The sequence below is a fragment of the Aspergillus wentii genome (genome assembly GCF_001890725.1).
Source record: "Aspergillus wentii DTO 134E9 unplaced genomic scaffold ASPWEscaffold_1, whole genome shotgun sequence".
NCBI lineage: Eukaryota > Fungi > Ascomycota > Eurotiomycetes > Eurotiales > Aspergillaceae > Aspergillus > Aspergillus wentii.
In genome coordinates this window covers 690148-708250 of record NW_024467832.1, presented here as the reverse complement: position 1 = coordinate 708250, position 18103 = coordinate 690148, and the positions used below count along the sequence as shown (strand labels likewise).

The 18103-nt window shown below is 48.4% G+C and overlaps 7 protein-coding genes across 7 annotated transcripts; 3 read left to right on the top strand and 4 right to left on the bottom strand.

Annotated features, from left to right (window-relative positions):
- Positions 1-58: 58 nt before the first annotated feature.
- Positions 59-1001, bottom strand: ASPWEDRAFT_102173 (3,4-dihydroxy-2-butanone-4-phosphate synthase RIB3; the record flags this gene model as incomplete). The annotated part of the gene is made up of 3 exons (XM_040827452.1): positions 59-578; positions 696-813; positions 938-1001. 3 exons carry the CDS (start codon positions 999-1001, stop codon positions 59-61), a joined length of 702 nt encoding a protein of 233 aa, XP_040693939.1.
- Positions 1002-2406: 1405 nt separating this feature from the next.
- Positions 2407-4544, bottom strand: ASPWEDRAFT_47133 (uncharacterized protein; the record flags this gene model as incomplete). Its single annotated transcript, XM_040836906.1, has 2 exons — positions 2407-4367; positions 4502-4544. 2 exons carry the CDS (start codon positions 4542-4544, stop codon positions 2407-2409), a joined length of 2004 nt encoding a protein of 667 aa, XP_040693938.1.
- Positions 4545-5587: 1043 nt separating this feature from the next.
- On the top strand, positions 5588-7714 carry ASPWEDRAFT_100186 (uncharacterized protein; the record flags this gene model as incomplete). Its single annotated transcript, XM_040827283.1, has 3 exons — positions 5588-5629; positions 5685-6116; positions 6167-7714. The coding sequence occupies 3 exons, from the start codon at positions 5588-5590 to the stop codon at positions 7712-7714; spliced, it is 2022 nt and encodes a 673-aa protein (XP_040693937.1).
- A 196-nt stretch (positions 7715-7910) lies between these two features.
- On the bottom strand, positions 7911-9594 carry ASPWEDRAFT_22457 (putative serine/threonine protein kinase; the record flags this gene model as incomplete). Its single annotated transcript, XM_040832339.1, has 2 exons — positions 7911-9432; positions 9509-9594. The coding sequence occupies 2 exons, from the start codon at positions 9592-9594 to the stop codon at positions 7911-7913; spliced, it is 1608 nt and encodes a 535-aa protein (XP_040693936.1).
- Positions 9595-10719: 1125 nt separating this feature from the next.
- On the top strand, positions 10720-11422 carry ASPWEDRAFT_22456 (putative ubiquitin conjugating enzyme (UbcK); the record flags this gene model as incomplete). Its single annotated transcript, XM_040832338.1, has 3 exons — positions 10720-10826; positions 10914-11246; positions 11317-11422. The coding sequence occupies 3 exons, from the start codon at positions 10720-10722 to the stop codon at positions 11420-11422; spliced, it is 546 nt and encodes a 181-aa protein (XP_040693935.1).
- A 468-nt stretch (positions 11423-11890) lies between these two features.
- Positions 11891-14374, bottom strand: ASPWEDRAFT_33599 (NupC/NupG family nucleoside CNT transporter). Its single transcript, XM_040833825.1, has 3 exons — positions 13695-14374; positions 12346-13597; positions 11891-12287 (listed from the first exon to the last, which is right to left on the bottom strand). The coding sequence occupies exons 1-3, from the start codon at positions 14087-14089 to the stop codon at positions 12006-12008; spliced, it is 1929 nt and encodes a 642-aa protein (XP_040693934.1). The 5' UTR covers positions 14090-14374; the 3' UTR covers positions 11891-12005.
- Positions 14375-15841: 1467 nt separating this feature from the next.
- Positions 15842-17615, top strand: ASPWEDRAFT_47124 (putative CECR1 family adenosine deaminase; the record flags this gene model as incomplete). The annotated part of the gene is made up of 2 exons (XM_040836905.1): positions 15842-15965; positions 16015-17615. 2 exons carry the CDS (start codon positions 15842-15844, stop codon positions 17613-17615), a joined length of 1725 nt encoding a protein of 574 aa, XP_040693933.1.
- Between the last annotated feature and the right edge of the window lie 488 nt (positions 17616-18103).

Here is an 18103-nt window from a genome sequence, read left to right as displayed (position 1 = left end):
TATAGAAGAAAGAACCAATTGATCAAAAAAAGGAAAAGAAAAACGTCAACAGCTCAGCTCAGTGCTTCCCATTGGTGACTGCGACACCCTCTGTTTTTTCACGGTACGCAACAAGATCTTCAATGGTGCATACCTTGAGACCCCATTTCTTTCCAAACTTCAGGCATCCATCACGTCTCATCATTCCGTTACTCCCACGGATCTCCGCAACACCATCGACGGTCTCGCCGTCTTCCACCAACTCCGCAATCACACCTGCCGGAGACTTGCCAGCCAAGCGACAGAAGTCAACTGCTGCCTCTGTGTGTCCTGTTCTCTCAAGCACACCACCAGCCTTTGCCTGCAAAGGAATGATGTGGCCCGGTCTCCGGAAGTCATCAACTTGGGCAGTTGGAGAGGCGAGTGTTCGGCATGCGAGCGAGCGATCCTGTGCTGAGATACCAGTTGTAACGGATGGGTCGCTCGAGTCGATGGAAACTGTGTAGGCAGTTCCCTTGGGATCGGCGTTCGCGGCCACCATTTGAGGCAAGCTCAGGCGGCTGGCGATTTCGGGCGTAATAGGGGCGCAAATGAGGCCACTATTTCAAGAGAACAGTACATATTAGCATCCAGAGCAAGCAATATAATCCCACCCGTAAGCCAATTTCATGTAATTGCGCCTCAAAACTTGCGCGAAAGGAAATGGATTCACCAACCTCGTATAGCGGACCAAGAAGGCCATCTGGGCATCTGTGATGGATTCGGCAGCGATGATGAGATCGCCCTCATTTTCACGATCTTGCGAGTCAAGGACAATGATAAATTCGCCATTCTCTGTGTTGAATTGGTGTCATTAGCATCGTGGATAACGTGGCGGAGCTGGGGGGCCGCAATGGCGGGGTTATGTAGAAGTGCACAATGTGAATAGATCAAGGTAAACCAAAACAGGAGGACTCACTGAATGCTTCAATTGTGTCTTCGATCGAGTCGAATTTGAGAACAGGCTCGGGAGAAGAAGGCATCTTGGGCAAGTAGAGATACTCTGAGACGGTTCTGTTTGAGAACTGAAAGTTGAAGCGGGGCAGAGAGGAAGATGTCGTTACGGGGTAGACTGCGTGGATGGAGGTCGACTACAGGTAGACAAAGATAAAACAAGATCCTCGTTATATGACAAGCTTGTAGTATTGATAGTGTATTGTTGCAAAGACGTAAGGCTGTTTTCAGCTTGATGCGCAATAATGGTGCGGAGGTTCGGAGAAGAGCGGCAGGTCGGGGATTCGGGATAGAAGGAAATGCGTGCCGTGTCTAGCAAGGAAAAAGAACGATTCAATTCAATTGACAGAAGTGGGAATTGCGAAGCTCAAATAGATGCCAGAAGAACGCGAAGGAAGGCAAGAAAGTCAGCTCACTAATCCTTTTGTCAGAACAGCCCCAGGCCCCAGAACCGCCGGTTGACTCAAACGGAGGCATCTCGGTACCCGCGTCGAGTAACCCGTATGCCGTAATTCTATCGCAGGACCAAAACCCCACGTCAGTTGATGATATACATATTTCTCAGATGGATCATGCATGAGGATAATTAATTTGGATCTACATACCCCTGGGGGCATGATGGCTGTCGTCGATATGACAGGCTGGGTGGGATGGTCGGCAGTGCGACAGCCCATCTCATCTAATGGGAACCGAATACAGTGGGATGGAACCCGTAACACGATTGGAATCCCACAGCAGAAACACGGGATCCGAAGCGGTTTAAAATTAATTATCGTTATCTAGAGTGCTGCAGGCGATCGTCACGAAAGATCTCTCGCTGTGTGTCGAATGTCGCTTGTCATCCTGCAAATGCTTAGTATGCTCGGCTGAATAGCTTCAAATCCAGCATCGTTTCACGTCTTGCAGATCATTTAGATTCAGCATAGCTTGGCGGTTTAGCATGGGATTCATACTAATTGCACCCCACTCTATATCACGGCCCCTGGAAGTGGGTGAGATTTAGCAATCTGCATCCTGCAACAGCTTATCATTGCTTACGGGCTGTCAGGCTGTCGGGCTGTAACTCGGGCTGTTTCGCCTTCTGTTTCTCCTGCTATCTTTGTATCTTACAGATTATTCTTTTGGTCCAAAGCCGTGGCAGTGTTTTTTGTTTGAAGAAATAATCTTATAATTCTTTTCTGTAGTAGATAACTGTCAATCGCAGTGTCGAATATGTAGTATCTCAGATATCACGTAGATGTGCCGGAATTTCTCTATGTCGAGCTGGTGATAAGCCAGTCTATGCAAATATTCGTCACAATCCAAACCACCTATTATGTCTATAAACCTCACACGCTTTTGAAAGCCAAGAAACCAACTCCTAGAACCCAAAAAAGATATGTCGGTGGGCCGGCGACAAAAGGCCCATAAGACTGTCGGAAACACAGTTCAAGATCACGATAATCCAAATCCTCTTGTCCATCGTACTTCATCCGCCTGTCTTTCGAGCACTCTTCGCATCATATCGGTATATTCGCGTTCCTTTCGCCGCTCTTCTCGCTTCCGCTGCCGCATCTCTTCGCATGCATCACTGTCAAGCTCTCCGTCAATGGACATGTCATCTTCTTCAACTTCATCCGCTGGTCGGGTATGCCCTGAGAACTTCAAACGACCTATGCGCTCACCGGTCCATATGAGCAGCTCATTCCCGGTGAGATTTCCGCCAGTGGGAAGGACTTTCCGAGCAACCTCGCTGTTTTCCTGTGAGCGAGACAAGCTACGCCATAACCCGGTTGAGCCATAATCATCATTTGACTGTGAATTTCGATTGCTCCCAGTATCCGTTTCATGGGTATTGATGTTCCAGCGACGAACTTCTGTTCGTCCATCCCGTTCAACCCATTTGATGTTACCCTCGGCATCGGAATATACGAGGCGGGTTCCATGCGATCCAACCGACAGCAACTTGGAACTAGCAGCGCTTTGACGATTTTTATAAGCGCTATATAGACTGGATGACGAATCCGACGGGCTCTTTTTACAGCCATAGGCAGGTGAAGTGAGACTGTAAACCTCCAACGAGCCTCTGCCATTGTATTCACCACAAGCCGCGACGGAGTGCGAATCCGACCACGTAGACTCGGAGAATACGGGGAATCGTGGAGCAGGGACAGGCGCAAGGCCACATAGTCGGCTGCCTGCATGCACTGTATTTTGTAACCGGGGGAAGTATCGGCGGTCGTAGCACAGGATACTTGGGAAACGGCCAGCAAGAAGAATCGTGTTCACATGTGGAGCTGGAGGATGTAGAAGAGCTAGAGGGCCAGGCTGGAACAAAGGGGCGTAGTTAGCACCTTTCTCTGAGGGTTCTGGGCTTCTTATGCGTTGAGGAGGGAGGCCATTGGGTTGAAGTTGTAGGATGGGCGAGTCGGGGTGAGTAAAAAGCCGTGAGTCAGAAGCGAATGGCGAGGCGGCTGCCTTCTCACAGCGAAGGCTAATAGCTTCCTCTTCCTCTGACACTGATAGTCTGGAGTCGTATATATGTAGACTTAGTGTTGTCGCTAGTGTTAAAGGCACTGAATAGTCTGTTTCCTGAGACAAGGCAAAAACGGACCAAGGATAACGCTGTTGTGAAACAACCCTGAGCGTTTCCAAGTCAACCTCATTCAAAGCATTTCCAACGGCCAGGAAAGCTCGTTGGCGAAGCGAGTCCACGCTCACACATTCCCCCAGGTTGATGAAATCTAACGCTGCTTTGGAGGTGGAATTTTCCCTCCTCCGAGACAGATCCGCCGTCAGAATTCCCGGAGCACTAATCCCAAGAACCTTACCTTTGGTAGCTTGTGAAGCAGCATAGTGGGAGTGGTTGAGATCCCAAATGCAAACACTACCATCGTTCAGAGGAGCAACAACCTTATTCTGTCTTGCGGAGCTCCAGTCCTTGAGTAGCCCCATGCCCTTGACTTCGTGAGCATTTCTCTTGCTGCTTTGGGGTCCTCTAGAGAAAGGCCGCTGTAACCAGTCAAATGATATTGGCCCATGCCGGGCTATGTACTCTGAATACCAATCAACTTCCTCGCCCTCGTATGACGGATCCCACGCGGCGGCCCCTCGCGACCTTTCACCCAGCGACGATACTGGGAGCTGATCCTCATCATACTCATCCTCATCTTGATGTGTATGACTCGGTTGGATCAGAGAGATCAACGATGCTTGGCCCAATGAGCTGAGAGATGTTGTGGCTGCGGAATTCAGTCCAATTTGACTGCCCAAAGCCTTCGCAATGGGACGGTGGGCTTCGGAGGCGATCCATGTTTCTTCATAGCAATGAAGCCTCCAAAGGATATTATCACGAGCGAGAGCAAATAACCGTTTTGAGACGGATTGAAGCTGCACCTGCTCACGCGGGGTGAGATCTAATCAAATCATATGGTGGACCGTCAGCTCTGGTGTTGGGCAGTAACAGTTAGATAAGAGTGTGGGGTAATTTGATCTCTGCAAAACACGAATGAACTTCAGACACACGGGGATGACAGTCACGGCGGCTTACAGTCGATGATCTTGGAGAATATTTCTACGGGGAGCTGTTCCATGACTGCGCCCCGTTAAAAAACGGCATCGAGGGCACCAGAGAGTAATAATCTAGAGAATGGCAGAGGGGCAGCGATTGTTCCATCTTTGTTGTCGCCCGCGATCCAAGCAGAGATCTGACGTCACGTGGATCCCCGGGATTCTGCAGATCTTCTCGCTTCTCCAACATTCGACCTGTAACTATTCAGCAATCCATCGATTGTGTCTGATCTGCACTGACGAAGTGCTAGTTTATGGCCTTTGAAATGATTCTCTATATAAGATGGCCATCACAGATCACTGCCCCGGTCATCCTACTCGCAGTGTGGCTATGCACTCTACCTTAGATCACCAGCTATCCAGATCACACAATGGCAATGCTGCACTAATACGCCTAATGAACTCCTATCAGTGAAGTCGAATTCATCTGCACACTTATAAAATCAACAAAATTTCACTGCCAGTCTATTTCTGATAAAGAAGAACTTTTTTGTAGCCAGCTGTTCTCGATATATATCTATGCCCGACTGACTAACTGCACGAATAATAGCTTCAAAAGCATGCATTTACCAATGCTACTCTGTCATCTCGCTGAAACTTCCTCTAAAGGCACAAAGTGGAGAATGGCTTTGAGGCTTTACCTTTAGAGTTGAGAATAACCGAGCCTTCGATAGGAGTCAACCGCACGAATCGTCTATCCTTCCTCCAAAGGTGAAATCGGAAAAGAGTTACAGATAAGCGTTGCCTTTAGAGGAGATTGTCCGTCGATCCCGTGCTTCAACCCTTCATTGCTTCCGTATTCCCGCTTGCGTTCTATCTTGGCAATCGCTACATGTGCCGCTAAAGGAATTTGCTTCCTGATCGTGTTGGGTGGTGATGTCAGGCATCATGGAATTCGAGTTATCCCTGCAATTGGGAGATCCTTGGGGAGATTCTAAAGGGTATTTAAAGGCGCCATCCAGACATCAACTTTTGAGATTTCCAATCATTTACACTTCTGTTTCTGAACAACCTTCTCAATTAAAACAACATCTTATATCAATCCATCCAGGATATCCACGCAATCATGCATCCCTTTGACCCTCTGACACCCAGGGAAATCACCAAGGTAAAGTCCTTGCCTTGTGACAAACGACTATTACTGATAAAATGATGGTAAACAGGTCGCGGCCATCACCCGCCCTCTATTCCCGGGAAAGAATCCAAATTTTCGTGTCATTACCCTGAAGGAGCCTCTGAAAGAGGAGATGGTCCACTTCTTGGATCAGGAACATCGCGGGCTGCCTGTTACCACACGTCCTGCTCGCATCGCTCGAGTCCAGGTTGTCATCCGTGATGATTTCGGATCAAACCAGTTAATCGAGTTGTTCATTGATCTTGACAAAGCGGAAGTGACCAAGCAGCAACACCTCGTGGGAAAACATTCCTTTATCGATTCCGAGTATATGAAGGCTGTTGAGAAAGCTTGCATGGCAGATGAGCGAGTTCAGAAAGAAATACAGACGCTCAATTTACCTCCCAATGCTTCTGTCGTTGTCGAAGCTTGGGCATATGCTACGGATGGGATGAATGACATGTCACAGCGCACATCAATGGTAAATATGCGTTTTCTACAGCAGTAGACTGTTGCTAAAGATATTACTAGTGCTGGTTTTATATGCGTCTCCTCGACAACCCGGATGCCAATTACTACGCTTACCCATTGGATCTATGTGCTGAAGTGTCGGAGCAGCTTCAGGTTACCAAAATTTACCGGCTGCCATCGTCTGAGAATGAGCGTGTCCACAATAACTCGCAACCCTTTGATCACAACAAAATCCATTCAACCATGGCTAGCGAATATCATCCCAGTTTGCGGCCACCACCGCGCGCAACCACAAAGCCTTACCAAGTGGTGCAGCCGGAAGGTCCGTCGTTCAAAACGCACGGCAATCTACTCACATGGGAGAAGTGGCAGATGAGAGTTGGATTCAATTACAGAGAAGGCCTCACTCTCCATGACATTCGTTACGACGACCGTAGCCTCTTCTACCGTCTCTCTCTTGCTGAAATGTTTGTACCTTACGGCGACCCCCGTTCCCCGTATCCTCGCAAAGGTGCCTTCGACCTGGGCAACGACGGCGCGGGAATCAATGCGAATAATCTGCGCCTTGGATGTGATTGCCTAGGCGTGATTAATTATTTTGACGGCTGGCACAATACCAGCTCTGGGGAACCCATGAAACTACCCAACGTTGTCTGCTGTCATGAGCAGGACGACGGGATTTTATGGAAACACACCAATTTCCGGACCCAGAATGCGGTAGTCACACGTTCCCGTATCTTGGTCCTACAAACTATCATCACCGTCAGTAACTATGAGTACATATTTGCATTCCATTTCGGCCAGGATGCATCGATCCACTACGAGGTTCGCGCAACAGGGATTCTATCAACCTGCCCTATTAACATTGGCGACAAAGTACCCTATGGCACTATTGTAGCACCAGGTGTGCTAGCCCCATATCACCAACATCTATTCAGCCTCCGCATTGATCCCTCCATTGACGGCCACGCCAACTCTCTGCAAGTCGAAGAGTCCAACCCCATGCCTCTTAACGACCCAACCACCCACAATCCTTTTGGGGTGGGCTATACAACAAGCTCAACCATAGTCCAGAACGAAGGCGGACATGATCTCGACTTCACCAAAAGCCGACGCTTCAAGATCATCAACGAGCAGAAAATAAACCCCATCACTGGCACGCCGGTAGGGTTTATGCTTAATCCGTGCTATAGCCAGATGCTCCTGGCCCATCCAGAGTCTTTCCACTCGAAGCGATCCGAATTCAGTAATCACGCTGTTTGGGTTACTCGTTATGATGACGAGGAGATTTTCCCTGCGGGTAGACATACGATGCAGTCTACAGGTGGCGAGGGGATCGCTTCGGGGATTGAGCAGCGTCGTAATGATGACACTGCCAAAACCTCGGTCCGTAATGAGGATATTGTAATCTGGCATACCTTTGGATCAACGCATAACCCGCGCATTGAGGACTGGCCCGTTATGCCGTCTGAAAAGATGGTCGTTGGTCTAAAGCCTGTTAACTTCTTCGCTGCCAACCCTGGTCTGGATGTTGCGGTTTCGACACAAGAGGAGAATCAAAGTGTTCTGGTCGAAGGTGGAAAGGATGAAACATGCTGCAAATTGTAGTAATCTTTCTGTTGCAATTTGAGTACAAGATATCATTGAGCTAGATGTCCAATACAAACAAAATGACCTTCCCAAGTTTTTGATTTCCTTTCCCAAGTCTTCCCATCATAAAAGTGCATTAATCATACATTAAGAATGAAGTAAAAAAGCGATCTAGAGTGTGTAAAAGCAAATTAAGAATGTTAGTCCGAAACCCTCAGTTGTCAGGTTTGTAAACGGCGTCCTTGCATAGAACGGCGACTTTCTTGAAGAAACGTCGCCATTCGAGGGGATCGCCCTTGGTTTTCATGAATTCAATTTCGAATAAGCCCTCGGCGACACATTCGATTAAGGCTTTGCCTTGTAGTGTGCACCCTCTGCCATCTTGAGTGAGGACTCGGATCATGGCCGATGTGTCTCCTGCCGAAACAGCTGGGACAGCTGGCACGGGCACCCCGAGTCGGTGCAAAGCTTCAGATATGAGAGGAACCAGTATCTTAAGCTCCCAGGTAGAAAAGAAACGTGTCATGGGGCGGGATGGTACGATATCGTGGAATCGCTGGGCCTTCTGTGTCCGACTCAATGGCACGGCAGGTGTATGGGAGAATTGAGACATGGAAGGTTCGTCTTCTAGTTGGTCTGCCAGCAGCAAGGGATCTTGGGAAAAGTAAGGCTTGGTTGCCGGTTGAGTTGATGAATAAACGTCAGTCAGGTGAGGCGTGTCCCAGTCGACCAACAAGTCAGCCCTTGGCATCTCAGGTTGTGTAGACGAAAGTCTACAATCAAAGCAGTCGTCGTCGACATCCATATCCATTCGGGTTGGGCCCATGCTGCCGCGCCTTACACGCCGGGCGAGAGGGTCCTGCGTAAAATCAATATGAAGAGACTCAAACATGGTCGTTGCCAAATTGATGGGGTCTCTCAGGTTGCCGTCTGGAGATAGGTATTTGTTCTGTCGGGTATACCATGGGTGCCTTCGGACATCTTCCAAGGAAAATCGATTGCTGGGGTCAACGTTCAACATGCCTCTTAGTAGTGATAGAGTTGCTGTCGGTAGCGTCTTCCATAATTCATCGCTGGTTCGCCCTTTTGTAGTTAAATATTCGTTAAACTCGCAACTGTTCTCCGTCGGGCTATCCCACGGCGTATTGCCAGCGAGCAAGACAAAGAGAACGATTCCGCAAGACCAGATGTCCACCAGATCTGGTCGATAGCCCATACCCTTGATCTGGCCTCGGGTACTGCACGAGATGACCTCTGGTGCGATATATGGAGGACTACCACAGAACGTGGTGGAAAGTTTCGTGACCCCCTTGTACTCGAACAAGGTCGCCAGACCAAAATCGGCAATCTTCAAATTCCCGTCGGCTGTCAAGAGGATGTTCTCGGGCTTGATATCACGATGTCCCACGCCTTTCGAATGCATGTACCCAACGGCACTCACAAGCTGTGAGAAGTATACATGCGCGATATCCTCACCCACACCCTCGTCGGATTCGATTTTGTCGAAGAGATCGCCACCCTCGGCCAGCTCCATTGCGACCCATCGCCAAGTAGCATCCTCCCCTGTTTGGAAGAAACCGATTATATTATTATGATCCCCAATGTGCTTATGGACCGTGACTTCCATCTGTAATTGGCGAGTGCTGATCTTGCCTTGTCGACTGGCATACTCTTTATGGATGAATTTGACGGCGAAGACGGGATTATTCGTGTGCAACGGGCAGGCCTTTTTGATGCTGTTTGGGAAATGCCAGTCAGAATCATCCTTGAAATTCATCATACACCATGGGAAATCCAATGCGACAAACATACCACGCATAGGCACCCTGTCCGATCGTCTTTGACACGATGCGGAAGGGTAGGTCATTGGGAAGCGGGGCGAGCTGAGAGTGCTGCATCGTGGGAGGGAAGTGATTGTGGATGAATTCGGAGAAAACTGGTCAAGCCTCAAATAGACCGAACGTGTGTCTGTAGTCAATAAAGTCTGCTGTCCATGATGATTCTGATTCTGCTGAGGTTGTTGGACGACAAAGCAAGGGTCGACGACTCAAAGAAAGCGAGAGGCGAAGGAACGCGCATCGCCGGCACGCGAGCCACTTTATCCTCTTTGGGTAATGTGTTGATGCTGCCTGGAGGCAAAACATCGCCATGAAGTGGATTTATAAGAGATCTTCATCGTGAATTATCAATCAAGCACCTAGGTGTATATTGTATACTTTGTATAAAATATAAGGACACTGGATGACCGGCTATTTAAAGAGTGCGTACATAGTACATGTACGGACCTAATGCCAGTCATCCCAAGACCCGCAACCACACTGCAACAAAGCTCTTTATTGGACATTCAGCATCTCGATAGACTGACAATAATAGTGCCAATCGGACATTTAATTCCAAAATAAGAGTATCTTGGAGATGATCTATCAGAAGGCCCGTTTAGACTCCAGAGTGTCCTCAACCACGTCCCAACACGAGCACTGAAGCATCTCTGAGTACTGCACACCAAACACCAACACCAAAAACCCATCCAACATCATCCATACCCAGGATATTCCAACATCCAACAAGTTTCCAAGTCAGGCAGTGCCGGATCAGGCGGGGTTGTTGTGATCGTTGCCGGGGGCCGTCGCTGGTGGAGTAAACAAAAAGAAACAAATCCATCTGTAAACCCACGTTTCGACCTTTTTTTTCTCTCTCTCTCTCTCTCTCTCTCTCTCTCTCTCTCTGTTCCTCCCTCCTATAACCATCTCACCCCTTTCTGCCCTTCTAACAGACCAAGAATCTGCATCTCACCTTCAGCTTCACCTTCTCATCCCTCGTTCTTCTGGTTCCGATTCTCCGGGGTTCCCTTTTTTGTGGGTCAGTCCGCCATTCCAGCCAACAGCTTGCTCTGCTTCCGTCGTCATTCCAGACAGCAACCCTTCTGCTGGCATTCCTCACGGCCGGGAAAGATCATTTCCTTTTTGGTAATTTGTGGCTTCTCATAAGAAATTCGATTCCTGGATTCTTCAAGAATAGCCAGTATGGATTTCAGCATGGAAGATACTCAGAACGCTGCGCCCGATGCGCACGAGACGTCCAAGCTGGGCTCATCTGCCCAGCGAAATGACACCCAGAGCGTGACCAAACGGTTGGTGCCCCCTACAACACAAAGGAGCCAAAGGCTTCCTTCTAATAATTTCAATCGAGTCTTGTTGCTGACACTTCTTTGTTACAGTCTCCAAGCGGAGCTGATGCAGCTTATGCTTTCCCCCTCGCCCGGTATCTCGGCCTTCCCCAACGCAGACGGCAACCTTCTTTCTTGGACAGCAACGATCACCGGCCCTACCGAGACGCCTTACGAAGGCCTCACTTTTAAGCTCTCGTTCGCCTTCCCTAACAACTACCCTTACACGGCCCCTACCGTTCTATTCAAGACGCCCATCTACCACCCCAACGTTGACTTCTCCGGTCGTATTTGCCTGGACATTCTGAAGGACAAGTGGAGTGCGGTTTACAACGTGCAGAGCGTCCTGCTCAGTCTGCAGAGCTTGCTGGGAGAGCCTAACAAGTAAGGAGTCCTCGGTTTTTTTTTTTTTTTTTTTTTTGGTAGAGTCTCCATGATGCTAACAATCGGATAGTGCAAGCCCTCTCAACGCCCAGGCCGCCGAACTCTGGGACACCGACCAGGAAGAATATAAGCGTCTTGTTCTGGCAAGACACTGTGACGTCGAGGACATTGAATAAAGCTATAATGATTTGAGGACTGTTGCATGGCGTTGAAGAGAACAAAGCCAAACTCTCTTGGACATCGTCATCCCGGGCGTTTGTCCTGCATTCTGGTTCCGGACATGGGTACAAATGCATATCGGATACATTGGTTCTGGAGTTTGCGCGTTGGGTCTTTCTTTTGTTATTATTTTGGGCCACGAAATCAAGTACAGAAGTCGTGGCCCGGGGAATACCCAGCTTCTTTTTGTTGATTTTTCTATCTTTAATTCAAGTCTTATCCATAAGTATTTAATGATCATCTCTGGGCCACCAAGACTTAATTAGGTTATCTTACGACGCATGCACGGCTTGTTTCGCTTCACACAATTCCAAGCTGAATAGCTTGGATTATGTCTGGATAATATCCAGATAGTTTTGCTTGTAATTGAAAGAGTATGTGTCAACTCATAATAAAAACACAAAATTGCCATATCATATCACGACAAAAAAAAAAAAAAAACGCTCAAACACCATTGAACCCATGCACAATACACAACCCAAGACCATGCCGACCAAGGGTTAAATTTGAATTGTTGCCAAGTCATCTCGACCAGACAAATCATGAACTCGAGATATACTGTTTTTCATCGGTAATCAGGAGTCCCGCAATAGTAGCACTGGTGAACGTGCTAAGAGCTCCCGTAAGCATAGCACTCACAGCGACGCGAGAAACGTCACCGCCACGACCCGGTGACAGCTGTGTCAAGACACCGATTTGGGTACCTAGGGAGCCAATGTTGGCGAAACCGCACAGGGCGTAGGTGACGATAAGTCTTGAGCGGTCTGAGAGGTCGGCGTAGTCTGCCCCATTTTGGAGATCGTTGTAGGCCACGAATTCATTCTGGAGGGGTTATGTTAGCTGTTTGCTGATGGGTATTCTTGGTTTAGGGCAAACTTACAGAGACAAGTTTTAAGCCGATAAGTTGGGCAACCTTCAAGATATCGCCGTCTCGGGATACGCCCAGAAGGAAAGCAATCGGGTAGCAGATGTATCCCACGACCAATTGAATGGTCAGGGGCGGGTCGTTGATGTTCAGGAAATGACCCCACCAGGTAAGCAAACCGTTGACGAGACCAATGAGGGAGATGATACAGAAGATTGCACCGCTGATCATGCCCGCGATCTTGATACCGAGCCATGTCCCATTGGCGAAAGCGTGCAAGGCATTGGCAGCCTTGTGTTCCTCATCATCAGGAATAACGACACGACCCGCTGTCAAGGTCTCTTCTTCCTCGGGCCATCTGAGTTTAGACGCTGCCAGAGAGGCCGGGATACTCATCACGCAGGCCGAAACCATGGCTTGTGGGTTGACGCCCATGCCAAGGTATGCGATAAGTACACTTCCTGAGATGGTGGCAAAACCGGAGCACATAATCTGGTGAATCTCAGCCAGGGTTAGATGGGCGACAAATGGTTTGATGAGCATTGCGGATTCTCCTTGTCCGATGAACGGAGAGGCGGCAGCCACGACAGCCTCGGCGCCAGAGACACGCATACTCCAGAAGAAAAAGGTGGCGAACTTGACAGTCGCCCATTGAAGGATACCGAAGTAATAGAGAAGCTGAACCAGGGAGACGAAGAAGATGATTGCGGGAATCACACTGATGAGGAACCACGAGCTATGACTCGAAGCAAACCCATCTTCTGTCAAGAAGTCAACACCGTCGGTTGCGAAGCCCAGGAGATCTTCAGCTAAGCCGGAAATGAAATTGAAGATGTCGTAACCAGTTGTAGTTCGCAGAACGAATAATGCGATGATGAACTGTGCCAGCATTCCGGTAATGACAGTGTGCCAATTAATCTTCTTGCGGTTCCTCGAGGTAGCCCATAGTGCAAACATAATGACGAACAGACCAAAGACGCTTACGGCACGGTTCTCCCGGCTATTGTCTCCAGACTCTGGGGATGCAAATGACCCGATAATGATCACAGAGACGGCCAACAAGCCAGCACTGGGAACCCTCAATTTTTCTGGTATAACGCGGACGAAAGGCCGGGCTGTGTGATCCCAAACCCAGTACAGGGGCTTAGTGACGATCGAAACCGGGACATAGAAGAAGAGGATTCGCAGTGTGATCGCGAGGTAAACCAGAAATGGGATGAGCCAACCCAAATCATACCGATGATAGATGAGACCCGTAATCCACCAGCTAAGGATTGAGAAGACCATATGAGCATCCGACCAGGAAAAGTAATCTCACCACCAAGACCATGGACACACAGGGTGCGAGAACGCTATCAACTCACCCGGTGAATAGGATCCAAATTGCCGCATGAACCACATGCCTCCAGTGCCTGGTATAACGACGACAGCGAGATTTCCAGGATGACTGAGGATAGTTTTCACCCGTTCCCTCCACGTCTTTATCACTCTGGCTATTTCCACTGTGATCCAGAGGGCTGGGTTCTGGGATGCCGTTCTTCTCGAACGTCACATCTTTGGCGTAGACCACATCGTCCTCGTGGCCTTGTTCCGCAAAGGCTGTATGATGGTGATGGGCGTGGTGATGTTGGTTTTCCGGCAACAAAGCAGGATCTGCGCTGTGTGGTGTTTCATCATGAGTTGAGGGTGTGGTCGTGGTCACCTTGACCTCGCTATCAGGGACAGTCTTCCCTATCTCCATTGATTTATCGCCTGCCATTTTTGACCTCTTCGTGCAAGAGCTTCAATGAAAAAGCTCCGATCTTCCCAATTGTTTGAAAAACAGTCCCCTTATCTCTTGAAATTCGATTTTTGGATTTCTGGACCTATCACACTGGCACCAATTTGAAATTGGAGAAGGTTCAATATGATGGCAAGCCTTGCAGAAAGAGGATAGCCACAACTTATAATAAATCGGAGATATCCGTAAGATCGAAAATTGAAAGTCACCTGTTCAGCTCAGGCCGTCTAGGATCATTGCTGCGCATTCCTCGGGCTATTGGAGTTTGGTTAAAAGAGAAAAAAAAAAGTCGAGGACGGTGCGGGGAGAAAGAAGAGAGTGAAGATAACAGGCTAAATTTTTATCTAGATAGCTACGATAGTAGGGGAGCAAAGCCCTACTCGTCCTTTCATGCGTTAATTAATTATCAGCCACTCAGATACACCATCTGTCACCATAGGTTCTTTTCTTCTGAGGCTTTTTCTTTCATTTTTTAATTTTTTAATTTTTTATTCTTTTTTGCCTCTGCGGATTTTGCAGCAGCGATAAGACTACCTAGGTAGTACCACTATCGCAGCACTAGACATTAAGCACCGTTTCTGCCTGCCAATCACCATCGCCGGTTCCTCATCCAACTCCATCGCAGACCCTCAATGTGGATCTCGGCGAGTGTTCTGAATGGGAAGGTCTCCGCATCTAAAGGCCAGGCATTGCGGTGTTGCCGTCTGGTGTCGTGTGCTCCGTGAGGGGTTGTGCTGTTGATAGTTACTTGATATAGGCAGTATCCGGTAAGATATGTAGATACCGACATATTATTAAAATATACTCAAGATACGCATTGATAGAATCCATCAGGACACCGGGAAAGTTTTGTCCACGTTGTGTGCCGATAAGCTAATTCGTTATGGGTTGAGTCTCGATCTCATGCCTGAGTTATAGCAGTCTGTACCCTCTTCATCTATTTGATTGGAATATCCGCATTCCTGTCTAAACCCCATGAAATCGTCAAGAATGTGGCAGATGTCATGCCATGCAGTGCGACATTAGTTTTGTCTAGTCTCTCTGTTAATTCTTTTTCTGTTTCTCTTCTTTGCCTATCTCTTCCTCAATCAGATATTCCTTCAAATTCTCTCGAGTGGATTCGAAGTGTTAGTGACCCGCACACCAAGCCCGTGGTATACGCACCGGAAACACGTTTTTCGGCCAAAAGCCGAGTTTCATGGTGAAAAAAGACCAGAGAAAAAAAATTTAATGAAACAAAGAAGCAAATGAAGAAAAATACACGGAGGACAAAGGGCTTGGATTTTCTTGTGGCAAAAGTCGGTGTTCCCGTCCAATTGCTGTGCTGTCAGCAGTTCATGCAGATGGGCATTTGGACGAGTGACCCTGTTTGCGGGCGTTAGGGTCACATTCGGATTCTCGACTGATGTCTTGGATATTTTGTGAATGACCTTGACTTATTCTTGGTAGTAGAACTTGGCGAGTTGTTATCCAGAAAATACCATTAGTAAATATAGGCTGAGAGTAGGATAATTGAAGCCGTGAATATGACCTTAATGCTGATAAAGTTCGGGGTCTGCGATGGTTGGCGACCACGGGAAAAGTGGACTGCCTGAGCTTCTGAACGCAAGCGGGGAACTGGAACTGCCCCTCTCCCGTCGTAATGTCCGCCGTTGCTGATCTTTATAACAGCAACAACAGTTTCACCAACTAGTTGTCAGCGCTATCATCTTTGGTTATTTGATCTCCATCATGGGAACCGACGACCTTGATTGGGAGCTGGAAGAAGGCGTTCCTCAGGTCGAGGATCCCTTCATCCAGCAGTACCTGAAGGGACGGAATTCCCTGATTCTGGAAGAACAGAAACAACGTCATGGTCAGATACTCATGATGTGGATTATGTGCCAGACTAATGCTTACCCCAGATTTTAATCTTCGAAAATCCTTGTCCCCGACAGCTGCCAAAGCATGTGAAATTGTATCCAAGATCCGCGCCCGCGAGCTAAAGGAAGTATGGACCAAAGGCATGAACGAGTCGGCGGCCCATCAATCCGATGAGATCCTCTATCCGGGTGTCATGTTCAATCTCGCCAAAGGTCGGATGGAGCATACCGATCTTTGGAAGATAGTGCAAAAGATGCCAAAGGGTTCTCTGCTGCATGCTCATATGGATGCCATGTTCGAAATCGACTTTTTAATAGAGCAGGCGTTCTCCACGCCTGGAATTCATATGCTGGCATCAAGGCCATTAATTACCCCAAAGGACTATGACGAGGCACCGATCATGTTTCAATATTCGTCTCGTCCACGGGAGGAGCCAGACAACGAGACTACCATGTGGACGGCTACCTATGTGCCCTCCACATTGATCAATATTCACAAAGCAGCTTCCTCATTCCCGGGTAAAGGAGAAGCTGGTTTCCGTGACTGGCTAAAAAGCCGATGTATTCTCACACCAGACCATTCATACAATCATCATCATGGTGTTGATGCGATCTGGGGTATCTTCCAGCGCACCTTTCCCATAATAAATTCACTTCTTAACTACGAGCCCATCCTGCGCTCGTGCTTGCAACACATGTTTAAACAACTTGCCGCAGATGGCGTGAGATATGTGGATTTCAGAATCGCCTTTGTCTTCCAGTACAGGCGTGAGGGGCATGAAACCCCCGAGGAAGGCTACGTTGAGTGGTGTCGAGTATTTAAGGATGAACTCAAGCGTTTCAAAGCCACGGAGGAAGGAAAGGATTTCTACGGGGCACGAATCATCTGGACGACAATTCGCAGACTGTCAAACAGGGATATTACTGAAAGCATGAAGCAATGTATCGCGGTTAAGCAAGCCCTCCCCGATGTGATCTGCGGGTTTGATGTGGTCGGGCAGGAGGACCAGGGGAGATCACTCTCCGACCTCGTCCCTGTTCTGTTTTGGTTCCGGAAACGCTGTGTTGAGGAAGAAGTTGAGATACCCTTCTTTTTCCACGCTGGAGAGTGCCTTGGCGACGGCGACGAGACAGATCACAACCTATTCGACGCGATCCTAATGGGAACTCGGAGAATAGGACATGGGTTTTCACTCTACAAACACCCCCTGCTCATTGAGCTAGTCAAACAAAAAAGAATCCTCGTCGAGTGCTGTCCCATCTCGAATGAGATTCTCAGACTCGCGAGCTCCATCAAGGCTCATCCCCTTCCTGCTCTTTTATCCCGCGGTGTATCCGTGTCACTCTGCAACGACGACCCAGCCATTCTTGGCCATGGCCAAAACGGATTGACGCACGATTTCTGGCAATCCGTCCAGGGATTGGAAAATATGGGTCTATCGGGCCTCGCCATGATGGTCGAGAATTCGATCCGATGGAGTTGTTACGAAGATCAATCGACCGCAGAATGGCAAGCCGACATTTCGGATGGAATCCTGGGCGATGGGCTGAAAGCTGCACGGTTGCGAGAGTGGTATGCGGACTTTGAAAAATTCTGCGAGTGGGTTGTTCAGGAGTTTGCAGAGGCGGAATTCGATGACTGAGCTGTTGTTATTTTGCATAGCGGTTGCATCATCGACAATGGGTGATAGGCGAATGGATACCCAGAACATAATGATGCTGAGACGCTGAGCAGTAGAAGATAAATCAAACTATATAAAAAAGATAAAAGGGAGGCATAAAAAAGGACCCAGAGAGCGGATCACTTCCCTTTATCTTGGGAGACATTATAGCTTCATTATGCTTCATTATTGAGAATTACCAACATAGCTCGTGGCCGCCAATATAAACCCTGCCGTTTTTGCTGGACCGCTTTCTGACTGGTGACACTTGTTGTGTAGCTTTTTTAGCCCCATGAGCAGCTCTAGAACCATTATTTTGTTACCGCACTGTACACTTCAACGACTCTAACGAGAAGCAGCCTTGCATCGTGTGAGTTGTCGTGGTGTGATTTGGGTATTCCGTTGCTCCGCCTGACTATTGCGGTTGATCGCCGCTATCTAGCGCTCTCCGATTCCGAACGTCATCCATA

What these genes read in the sequence shown, in the direction of transcription:
- ASPWEDRAFT_33599 (XM_040833825.1), bottom strand. Translation starts at nt 14,089, where the DNA reads ATGGCAGGCGATAAATCAATGGAGATAGGGAAGACTGTCCCTGATAGC. An exon ending in ATTTGGATCCTATTCACCGG is followed by an intron (nt 13,598 to 13,694) that starts GTGAGTTGATAG and finishes CTCAATCCTTAG; the next exon opens with CTGGTGGATTACGGGTCTCA. An exon ending in TCGGCTTAAAACTTGTCTCT is followed by an intron (nt 12,288 to 12,345) that starts GTAAGTTTGCCC and finishes TAACCCCTCCAG; the next exon opens with AATGAATTCGTGGCCTACAA.